The sequence below is a fragment of the Thermobia domestica genome, chromosome 14, assembly GCF_964235325.1.
Source record: "Thermobia domestica chromosome 14, izTheDome1.hap1.1, whole genome shotgun sequence".
In the NCBI taxonomy this organism is placed as follows: domain Eukaryota; kingdom Metazoa; phylum Arthropoda; class Insecta; order Zygentoma; family Lepismatidae; genus Thermobia; species Thermobia domestica.
Genome location: NC_137467.1, coordinates 201,323,757 through 201,336,255, shown reverse-complemented (window position 1 = coordinate 201,336,255; position 12,499 = coordinate 201,323,757). Strand labels below are relative to the sequence as shown.

At 36.4% G+C, this 12,499-nt stretch overlaps 1 protein-coding gene across 2 annotated transcripts in view; it reads left to right on the top strand.

The window, feature by feature from the left end:
- LOC145670532 (NADH-ubiquinone oxidoreductase subunit 8-like) overlaps positions 1 to 12,499 on the top strand; it is a 131,052-nt gene that overhangs the window by 117,559 nt on the left and 994 nt on the right. For both annotated transcript variants that reach the window (XM_081739314.1, XM_081739315.1), the window contains exons 2-4: positions 1,163 to 1,315; positions 5,794 to 5,966; positions 10,207 to 10,335. In XM_081739314.1, coding sequence (XP_081595440.1) covers positions 1,163 to 1,315; positions 5,794 to 5,966; positions 10,207 to 10,335 — 455 coding nt within the window. The remainder of the gene's footprint in view (positions 1 to 1,162; positions 1,316 to 5,793; positions 5,967 to 10,206; positions 10,336 to 12,499) is intronic.

Here is a 12,499-nt window from a genome sequence, read left to right as displayed (position 1 = left end):
GGATTTGAACTGGCGTCCTCTAAAGTGACTGTCCAACAAATGGAACAGGTAATATTTGGATGATGCAATATCCAGGGAGTATGGCAGATGCAATACTGTTTCCCATTCAAGGATAGAATGGTGACCTGGGTTATCCTAGCTACGTAGGGCTTAGCGTTGTCCTATAACAGGAGGACCCTTTTGCCATTCAGAAGTGCTGGCTCCAGAGTTTTTCTTGAACACGACTCAACTGCTGACAGTGCACAGTTGCATTGGTCCTTTTTTCCCGCCACCTGATGCACGAAGCTGCGAGCAGTTCACCAAACACCCAGGAGGACCTTCTTCTGATGCATTGCTAGTTTCGGCTGTTTTAAACCCGGTTTATGGGATGCTAACCAATTATGACGATACCGTGGAGCTTCGTACACGATCCACTTCTCATCACATGTCAACACCCTGTCCACAAATGGCTCCTTCCTCAGACGAGATAGCAAAGAAACATAAGTGTCCGCTTCCGTTGCCTTCTGGCCCGGAGTCAAATCATGTGAGACCCATCGACTCAACTTTTAGTGCTTCTCAAGCTGATACAGGTGTTGCCGAATGGTTTCTTTACTCACACTGAATTTTAGTCCCAGTTATTTACATGTCTGGTCACTATTCGCCTCATTGCTGCATGAAGATCTTCATTTTCTACATGCGTTGATCTTCCGGCACGTGGTGCGTCTTCGAATGTTTCGTCACCGTTTTTAAACTTGTTAAACTACCGCTGCACTGTCCGCGTAGTCACGATACCTTATCAAAGGCCTGGCATATCTTCCGCTCCGCTGCAGCGGCGTTTGACCCCAGTTTGAACTCGTACAGTATATACGCCCTTATGACGCTGTGTGAAAGTCCCATGTTCACTCTGTCCTTAAGCAAGTTCACGGTGTAACTGAACTGCCACAATCAGGTAATATGTTGAACATACCCACACCAACAATTTACCTTCTCCATATCTTTGTTCCCATTCAACTCACGGTGTGAGGTCCAATTGAACACAGACCTTCACAAAAAGCCACAAAACTTTCTTGGTTACCTTTATATTTTGTTTTTCTTGTTTTCGTATGAGCGTTCATGAAGATAAAATATCTGATAAAGTTATATGAAACTTGTTATTGTGATGAATGTGTTTCTACCTTTCCAGCGTCCGTCGCCTTAAAGGCTAGAAATGGCGCTTGGCTGGATATACAGAGAAGGAGCTGCTTCTACTGTGTTAATCCTGGTCCGCCCAGCATGGATTTCAAGGATATAACTGATAGGGCCTCACAGACACTTTTTTGGACAGAACTCTTCAGAGGTAACTACGCTTCTATTAGCAGAATTTTCTGGTAGAAAAGTAATAGAAAATATAATTCACTTTCATATCAAGGGAAAGTAATATTAATATTTAGAATAGAAATTCGTTTAGGATTATTATTATTATTATTATTATTATTATTATTATTATTATTATTATTATTATTATTATTATTATTATTATTATTAGAACAATTCATGTAACCAGAGTTGCCTCCGAGACAACAGTTGAGGCTGTGTCGTACCAAAAAGCTTTTATTTATATTGGAAGAATTCTTTAAACAAGTTAGTAAGTTATAGTCTACCAATTATCTCTTGAGATTAAGAAGAACTACTTTCCAAGGGACTCGGTGCTGTAGAGAGTACAATCCATGTCTAAAAGGCCAGTAGCTTTGTAATAGGACTTTGAACAGCAAAGATGTAATAGAGAACAACCAAACACCAAATAGATCACCAATCTCTGGCATAGTCATCACCCAATCACAGCTGGAAGAGCGGCTATAGCAGGGCCAGCAAGAAAAGATCTCTGACAGTTCGTAGTGACGTTGCTACTACTCACGTGTCAAGTCTTTTTTTCGGTGAATATATAGTGGCAATTTAATCAATGGTAGAAGACAGAGTGACCGTGGTTTTTAACACTAGTACCGAAGTAGGGGCTGCATTGTCCATGCGCATGTGATAAAAAACGTCAGAGACCATCTCTTGCTGCTTCTGCTATAGGGTAAGGGGGTACAATTTCGAACAGGTACAATTCTGAACATAGTAAGCTTTTGCACCATTTTTCGAAATACAACAGTTTCCAACACTGAGTGAAGAATATGGCGTTGACAGTGACTCCTGTGCTTTTATGTTTCTGATAGAGTTGTGTGTTTAGTTGTTTGTTGAGGCCGTACAGAAATTATTCTTCAAGCAAAGGTGTGTGTATCAACCTTAGAAAATGTCGTACTATAAAATAGCTCATTGTTTGACGTTGTATTGTTGCTTTAAATTGAGAAATGTTGGTTGTTAGTTTACTGTAGTATGTTGCACGGTCCATGATGGAAACAAGCATGGTACACCAGATGCCATCTACGAGCAGCATTTGTAACTGTTTAGTCGCAGATAAAGTATAGCGAAAGGTACAATTTCGAACACCAATAAGGGACAATTCTGAACACTAGGTTGAAGGTAGATATCAGCCAGTTGTGCTGCCATTCTCAGTGTGCCTTTCGTGTTTTGTCATTACAGATGCCACGACGGAAAACTGAAACGAAGAAGCGTATTTTGTGGGATCCTTCTAATATGGCAACAGCAGTGAAGAGCGTCTTATCTGGTGATTTATCGTTAAGAGGGGCATCGGCATTGTATCACATTCCACTATTCACCCTTCATGACCGTGTAGGCAAGGAAAAGGAGAGGCAGATTGCACTTACTCCACCGATAACAGGCAAAATTGGACATCCCACAGTACTATCGGAAGAAACAGAGAAGGCTTTGGTGAATAGGTTAGTATTTCGAGAACAGAGGATTAGGACTTACACCCTTCCAAGTAAAACGGGCTGCTTTTGATGTGGCTGTGGCCTGTGGAGTTCGGCACCCATGGAATCAAGATGTGAAGATAGCTGGTGATGACTGGTTCAAAGCCTTTATGAAAAGGCACGCAAACATAAGTTTGAGGAAACCAGAAGGACTATCGAGAGCTAGAGCTGCAGGTATGAATGAAGAAGAAGTGAGGAACTACTTTAGAATTCTGAAAGGTACAATGAATGACTTTAATTTGTTTTATAAACCTCAATGCATATACAACATGGATGAGACAGGGATTCCCTTGAATAACAGACCCATGAAAATAGTAAGTCCAAAAGAAAAGCGTGAGATCGTGTCACTAACCAACGTTGAAAAATGAGAAAACGTGACGGTCGTTGCTTTCTGCAATGGTTCTGGCTCTTACATTCCACCGATGATCATTTTCAAAGGTGTCAGAATGCGCCCGGTATTCAATGATGGTTTACCACCTTGCATAGTTGTGGAGTTGAGCGAGTCTGGTTTCATCAACGAAAGGATTTTCCTTAGGTGGTTGCAATATTTTTGTATATACAAAACTCCTGGTAAAGTTTTGCTTATACTGGACAATCATGGAAGCCACACCAATTTCAATGCTTTGAAATTCTGCCAGGAGAACGAGATCGAGCTCGTGGGTTTACCACCTTATAGTAGCTACGTTCTTCAACCTTTGGATAGAACTTTGTTCAAGTCTCTGAAGGCACACTACCACAGGAAAGCAACAAACTGGCAACATCGCCATCCCAACGAGGCTCTGTCGAAGCTCAGATTTAATCCTCTCTTTTGCGAGGCTTGGAACGAGGCAGCTTCTGTTGGCTCGCCCATAACATGTTTTGCGTGTACTGGAATCATGCCCTTTTCGGACGACACTGTTCCAAAGTCCAAATTTGCTCCTTCCCTCCTGTTCGTATCGTCTTCGGAAGAAAAAAATCAGTCTAGGAATAACACTGAAACTAATGACGTTTGTGCACCAGGAACATCGAAAATTGATGATTCATTTACATCACAAGATCAAGATCACCTACACAAAATACCCCAGGTTCTCCTATACCACAAGACGAAGACAAACCTACCATTCTCTTACCTACACAAAAACCAACCGATTCTCCGGAAAATGCTTTGGTTCGTAACATCCTCAAAACTCCTGAGAAGAAACCTTCTATACGTAAAAGAAAACTCCTAACCTCGCTTCATCTTACAAGCAACGCTCACATTGTTGAAGTACAGGCTAAGAAATTATGTGTTGTTAACCGCCCTACTCCAGGAAAGAAGCTTCAAGTTACAAGACAGTCGCAAAGAAGCAGGGCATTAACTCCAACAAATGAGGACATATATGACTTTTGTCAGTTGAGCTATTACAGTGAAGAGTCCGCCGTGAAAGCGACTGGATACGATCGATGCCAATCTTGCCAAGTGAGGTATCATGAAGTGTTTGTAGGTGCACAAGGTAAGAAACAATTTATTTGTGGAAAATGTATGTGATCGAAATTGTACCTACCAGTGTTCGGAATTGTACCTGATGTACAAATCTGAACGTTTCTGCTCTAACAAAAAATTATGTTTATGGACATTGTAACAGAGCTTTTTTCTTAATATTTCTGTAACGCGACACATAGATTACAAACTTTGTATTTACCAAAAATTGTCCTGTTATTACGTCTAGTTTGTCCGAAAATAAAAAAAGTTTCTAAAGTGTTCGAAATTGTACCCTCTTACCCTAACAGCGCGAAGACGTGGTGGGAACCAGGGCAACTAACTCTCTGTAGGCTACTGGTAGGCCTATCAAAGACGTTGCACATGCCACAATAAAGGATTATACGTTGAGAATGGTAGTTTCCTACATCTTCCTGACCAGTCACACTTTTTCATTTCAGTGTCAAAAAAGTAATCAGGTTTCGGGGGATAATCCTGTCTCTACTGACCGTAATCTTACTTTCAATCGTGCGATTGGAATGGTTGACATGCTCTGAGGAATTTTCTTTTTAGATTTTTTTTTTGTTATTTACTTTATATTTTCTTATTTATTTCTTTATCCTTTTCCCGATTCTTATTTTAGTCTTTTATTGATTTTGGTTTATTTTCTAAATTCGTAGATCTTTTATTTGATTTTAATTTTTTAGTAGTTTTAGTATGAACTTTGTGTATCGGACATTAGCCTTATGGTGACTGGGGAAATAGCCTCGCTGTTTAAGTCTTCATTGAACTTGAACCAGTCAATGAATCAACAAAACATAAAACAATGAGTGCACAAGTGCGTCATTTTGGAATTCGTCGAAAATCGGTCGGGATCATAAAATTTTGGATGAAAGTCAGTTAAAACAAGAAAAAAGTCTAAATTTCATTAATATAAGAAGAGATGTGGACGAGAGTCGTTGACAGGGTTAACCTCGAAGCATATAGAAGATCTTGTAGGAAGCTCACTCATATGATAGATCAGGAATGGCTAATTGATGGAATATAACTCATGTTCTTTTTACTCCATCATCCGCCATTTTGTTCTAAAGTTATGATTTACTTTATATTATCCAAACCAATTTTTGGCGAGTTATAGTTCCTAAATGACATATTTATGCACCTATGTTGGCATACAATTTTTTCATGCTTTCATGCGAGGGGGCTCATTTCCCAGTTTTTTCTTTTGCAAGTTTTACGTCCCACGATTATACCAGCTAGGCTAAAGAAAACAGTGATGATGAGAAATGGTGAAATGAAGAAAGTGGGAGGAAACGGGAGAACCCCGAGGAAACCCACGCACAAGGTGTTTGTCCACCACAAAGCTCACTTGGTGCGAGCTAGGATCGAACCAAGGACTCTATGCACCAGGGGTGAACGCTCTATCATTAACCACCGCGACCCCCTTTATATATGATAAAATAAACGTGTGTGTAAATATTAATAGCCTACTTATTCGTGAAGGAATTACTTTCTGTCTTCCAGGTTTAGGAATTACACTGGCTCGTATTTTATCGGAGCCAGTGACCATCAACTACCCGTTTGAGAAAGCTCCTCTGAGTCCACGATTCAGAGGAGAACATGCCTTGAGAAGATATCCATCGGGTGAAGAGCGCTGCATTGCCTGCAAGCTGTGTGAAGCCATTTGTCCTGCGCAGGTAATTAACTTTCTCTTTCTGTTTTGATTTTTCTACGCTTGCTACACTGAGTGATAACCATTGAAATATTACGCGTAACGTACAAAGTATTACTTAATTAATGAATTTAGCAAAGTGTTCCCATGAACGTAATGGGTAACGCATTTGTCCTTGATAAGTGTGCTAGTACAGATTTCCAGGTTGAGATAGTTTTCGGTGTTGATTCCACATTGTCAGGTTATCGGAAAGCTATTTGAGTTAAGAGAAGGGAACTTTTGTCTGGAAAGCCAGAAATAACAACTACTGACCACATACAGCAGTTAAAAGTAATCTAGTCAACGTATTCCTTCGTGTGGTGATAGCCAGGAAGATACGTGTTTTCTTATTTGTTTTTAGATTTAGTATTTGATAAAAGCCTATTGACACTGACATTTTTTTCAGAAGTTCAATCATATTGTTCGTAGGTACTTAGGCACTCTTCGTTCTTTTCAAGCTATTTGCTTTACTACTTAAAAAAAATTGAATGTTCATTTTATGTTTAAAAATCATGAGTACAAAAGATGATAAAAAGTTCTTTTTAAATGACAGCAGTAGCCAACTGAATGTGACATTTAGCGCAGGTTGCAGGATTGCTGATTCCCCATTCCCTTCTTCCTGTTTCTTCATCTAGCGATATTGCAAGTGAGTTGACAGCATTATCCATAATGTTAAAAACGATACTACAATAAAATTTAGAATATTCACTACGGAAGCTGAAAATATAAATACCAAGTAAATGATCTAATTGGTTCCACTAGAACTGCTAGAAGTTTGTCATCCATTTCATCCTCCTATGACCATTATCTAGTTTCTATTTTGTCGCTGTCTGACACTGAGTCTTAAATTATGTTCTAAACTTTGTTATTCACTATTTCTTGAAATCTTTCTCTTGTAACTTTTCTACATGTTGTGCAAAATATCATCCGTAGTATTCCTATTACGTGATTAGTTCTCGGTGTTTTACAGAGGTCTCCATTCCTGAGGATTTTCTTGTTTTGGCACCGATGCATGATACAAACGAAATGAATTTTCAAGTCTCTGATTATTATTTTTAAATGCATTTCCTATAGCTCACAAAAGCACATAATGCAAACCTAATCCACTAAAAAAAGAATTCTAGTTGTACGGGTAATAGACTAGTGCAATTACAAACAAAAATGTTCAAAGATGTTAGTGACAGTGTATGATGAAACCAATATGGCAGTTAGTAGACGAAACTGTCACACAGTTATTATTTTAAAACAAAATTTGCTTTGTTCAGTGATTTTTCAAGTTATTTAAGCTAGTAAAGGTAATATGAAGCAGATAACATAAACTACATATCAATACTTTGCATGGTTAAAATTTCCATGTTACATTTAAAAGCTTTAAAGTAGAAAATAATAATTTCTAAATGTATCCGTTTTTCTCCTGACAGATACTTATTTTAAGAATACTAAAACTTGTATTGTATACTTCAGAATTGTTAAGAAAATATCCCAGAAACTAACCTTCTGATGGTCGTTCAAGTTTTAGTAGAAATAAAATATTACATTATTTTAATTAATGAGGGTATTTTAATACTGAATATTAATATAGAAATACTTTCTATTCTTAAATGAAGTATAGTGCTTATTCTTTCTTGTTCTTCAAGGTCAGAAAACACTCTTGATGGATTCTTTAGGAAACATGAAACAGAAATTGTTATTTAAAGTTCGGATCCAACATTCTGCTACGTTCTAATGTAGTTTGTCTAATTTGTTTCTTTCAATTTTGACTCAAATGAGTAAAGTAGAAGCACGGAGAAATCAAGTGTAGCGTGAATTTTTTTTTTTTTTTTTTATTTGTTTGTTTTTTGAAAGTCTTACTACTTATTATAAGAATGTCTTCCAGTAAACTCCCAGCAACTAAATACTGCACCGATTCGTATTAATTACAACCAAAATAAACTAGTAAATATGTTTGCATGACCGTAAATAGATTACATAATTATTAGACAGAAAGTGTTTAGTTCTTGAACCGAAACTTTACATTTCAATTAAAAATTTTGTGTCGTATATCCAATTAGCCCAGGTTGAAATTTACACTCTAGGTAGGAATAACTCAGCTTTTGATTCAAATTAAGATGCACACATACCTGGAGAACCTAATAAGGGTATCAAGTCAGAAAATGTAAGTAAAGAAACAAATTAATATACAATTTATGACATCTGAAAACTTAAGCAACACAGAATGTTTCAACATCACAATTCACTTCTTTCTTGGGAAACAAAACCCATTAGTTGTACAAAGTTCAGCAAGTTTCATACAATTACCATTTCTACCATATCTGCAGATTTTTTTTAAGTGCACGAAATTCGTAAATACTTCAGAATATATTTATATTTCTGTTTCAACTTATTTATGGTTTACTTAAAGGAGATAAGGAATAATTCGGTTATATATGACTGCTTTCAGTGAATAACTGGCTAAGTCGACTGTTTTGGAAAATTGAGATTTTACAGGTATTAGCTTCTTTTGGTGAGTTCTACATTGTGTAAAAGCGGCTAAGGCAAATTCATAAAATTGAGAAAGTTACAGCATTTGTGTATTGACTATCGCGCGCAAGCTAAGGAAAAGATACAAGATAATGCTTTATACCGTGTGATTCCTAAGATAAATTCACAGGACGTTCGCATAGTTCTGGATTTACGCGTTCTTTGTCAGAGGTCTCAACCTATCAGTGATGTACAGCCTGGGACACAAGATGTTTTAGACCAGTTGTACAATGCAAATTTCTGTGTACTTGCAGATGTTTCGAATTGATTTTTCCAGGTGCTGCTTGATGAGATAGATCAAGATCTAATGAGTTTTAGCGTTAGACAATACATTTGGTTATGTCAAAATTAGCCAGGAAACTGCTATAAAATTTACATTTAAACTGCTCTCCTCTAAAATTTACTTTTCCCGACTTAGCCGATTATTCACTGGAACCAGCCATATTTGGGTGTGTAAACTTTAAGAAGCACTTGTGTTTGTAAATACAAACTTAAAGTAAAATTTGTGTAGCGTAGTAAGATTTATTACTCTATAAACAATTATGTAATCATCTTCGCAGGGAGAACAGCGTCAATATCATGATTCACAGAGTGTAAGCTGGACTTTCAAATCTTTAGCACTAGCAGCGTTCACCCCGCTTCGCTGCGGTCACCCCGGAACGCAATAAACTTTGTTACTTAGATAATTTTTACTTTTTCGCTTTCAAGTGATATGATAAAAACCATAGAAGATTGCAGTAAATCTTAACATTATATCGCCTGTCATTTATGTTAACCCGCCCCGCTTCGCTGCGGTCATCCCGGTGCTGGCATATTGTAAAAGTGTCTGTAAAAATAAGCAAATCAATTAAAAAATTTTAAACAGAAGATTCAAGCTATTTTCCGCTGTATATCGCCTGTCATTTATGTTAACCCGCCGAGTGACACGGTCATGCGGGTTGCATATAAATACGTTTATTTTTACCTATGATGAACTAATAACAAAGGATTTGTACGTTATGGACACTTGAATGGTCAATTATCTCAAGACACTGGTAATTAAAAATTAAAGTGATATGATAAAAACCATCTAGGGTCCAAATCCTAATAACCCCCCAAAAATGAAAGAAATTGGTTCAGCCGTATTAGCGTGATGAGCGGACAAAGGATTTTGTACGTTCTCTTTTATATATATAGATTTTGCGAAACTTAGAAAACTGCTTTTAACATTTGAAAATTAGCCTCGACAAATTTGGTTCCAATTTTACTATTATTATTAATAATATTGGTAATAGTAATAGTAGTAGTTATTTCCCCACACCTTCAGCTACTCTGCAAATTGGTAGCTCGCTAGTGACATGTCTTGGCGTTGTGAGTTGCAGCGCAACAAGTCACAACTATTAGCCTGACTGTAAACTATTAGAAGCGTGACTGACGGACAGATGCGTCTTGGTTTTATAATAAGGATTAATAAGTCCGTATTGCCATTTTCTTGAAAATCAGTCAGAAGAAGCCTTTTTGCATTTGTGCGAAAACGCAAATTATAATTTTAACAAAATATATTTTTGCATTTTGCTAAGAGAAATAGTTCAGTGTAAATCCTGCGATTATCAATAACATAACGTAACTTATAATCTACAAAAATACCTTTCATGTTGACAGTTAAGAAATATTAATAATATCTGCCTAAACCTAATACTGAATGACTTGTATTTATTATGTTTTAGGCGATAACAATTGAGGCTGAGCCTAGAGAAGATGGCAGCAGGCGAACGACGAGATACGACATTGATATGACAAAATGCATCTACTGTGGTTTCTGCCAAGAAGCTTGTCCTGTCGACGCCATAGTTGAAGTAAGATGATTTCTTCTAGTATAGATAACCATATTACAACATGTAAAATGATTTATCGAGTTAATTCAATTAATACTTGACACTTGCTTTAAGTAAAGTATTTTGAAATGATATAGTGTTTTAGCAAAAGTATTCCCAATCTAGCAAAAAAGGCACTAAAGACAGTGAGTTCTGTTTCTTTAACTTCTCCTAGCAAACTTTTATTTAAAAATTGGAACATATTACTCTTTCTTATTTATATTAGCGAGAGATTTTCATATTTCATTCATTCATTTATTCTCTAATCATCCATTTCGTACATTATCATTCAAAGCCCAGTACATAGGACTTGTCAAATAATATTAAGATATTTCAATATAGTTTATATTACATTGATTTTACAAACTATCACTCAAATATTCATTAATGTCATAATGCATTTTGTTACATAAAATATTGAACAGTTCATTTCTTAATTTCAGTATGTCCTTCAAATAAGTCGGGAGCTTATTATAAAGTTAGCGGACATAGAAGGACACTTCTTTTGCTGCACGTATAGTTTTGGTACGATGTAAATATGTTATTCTTTTGTCATGTGTTGTTTGAATGTACATCGTCAACATGAAGAAAACTACTTTCATGTCTCTTTACTTTTGTATATATACAGACAAGGCACAGTTAAAATTTTATTTGACTGAAAGACCCTTTTCCATGAGGCACTTGGTGATAGATTAAAAATAGATCTTATTGCCTTTTTCTGTAGACGAAAAGTAGTAACACTGAAATAGGAGACTCCCCAGAAAATTATTCCATAACTTAACAAGGATTGAAACTTACCATAGTACAATAACAGCAAGGCAACATATACACACTTAAAAAGATTTTAGGACAGAATCCTCACAATTAGAAAGTATCTCCACACTTGTCAATATTGTGATTAACTGAATCGATCCGTGCAATTCTATTTGAAACATTAATCTCTACAATTATTCTTAACCGGTTCAAAAACTGATTGATAAAGTATTTTTAATACGATCAGGAAACAATTGAAGAGGTGAGCGCAAAAGTGGTCTAACCCACATTTTTTAAAATGGAGAAAAATCAAGTTAAACTTACACACATGTGCTTTCTTTGGACACTATATGTATGTACAATGTATAACACATTCAACCACTTGTGCTTGCTTTTGGTAAATTGTACGAACAACCACATGTGTTTAACTTTAACTTGATTTTCTCCATTTTTTTTGAAAAAAAAAAAACGTGGGTTAGACCACTGTTGCACTAATCCCCTCAATTCTACTTTCTGTGCTTGTTTCACGGGGCATGGTGACTCGGTAGTAGAGCTCTTACCTCTGATGAGTAAGTTTCCTGGTTCGATTCTCGGCCAAGTGAGGTTATGGTGGACATTGTGTCTGTGAGTTTTCTCTGTGTACTCCCGTTTACTCCCTCATTCTCATTCTACCAATTATTCCATCAGCATTCACTTGCTTTAATCATCCATCTCCCTTACCCTTAAAGCCGTAAGCGTTGAACCAGTGGTGTAATGCTAGAAATTTTGGTAGGTATATGCTTTGATCGTTTTCAAAAGTATAGCGTATACGCAAGATTACTTGGCGTATACGCACTCCAATATAAGCTCACTTTTTCGTAAATTTAAGGTGAGTATACGTTGAACTATAATAATTTTAGGTGGGTATACGCTCCATTACATCTCTGCGTTGAACATTAAACAAAAATTTCATTTCATTTCTGCTTATTTCGTATTGAAGAATATCTAGTGATTGAAAGGTTAAACTTAATTAGCTAATGTTAATCTGATGCGTTATCTACTCCTGTGGTACTGAGAAAACAATCATTCTCTCGTACTCTTCATCATCGTTTCACAGTAGTCTCGGTTCCTACTTCAATAGCTCTTTTCTTGTAGTGACGCGTTGTGCGTTGAATTGTCGAGAGATTCATTTATTTATAAAGAGTCATTATCAAATTAATCAAACTGATTTTTTATCAAAATATGTGTTGTATATAATGGTCTGAAATTCAACATTAGAGCATAGAAATATTAATCATAGACATACGCAGTTAATTCGAAACAAAAATAAGAAAAATGACGTTCCTTAATGAGCTAATACTGTTCATTAAAACATAATTATTAGTGTTAAGCATATATCTAACGAATTATAAGA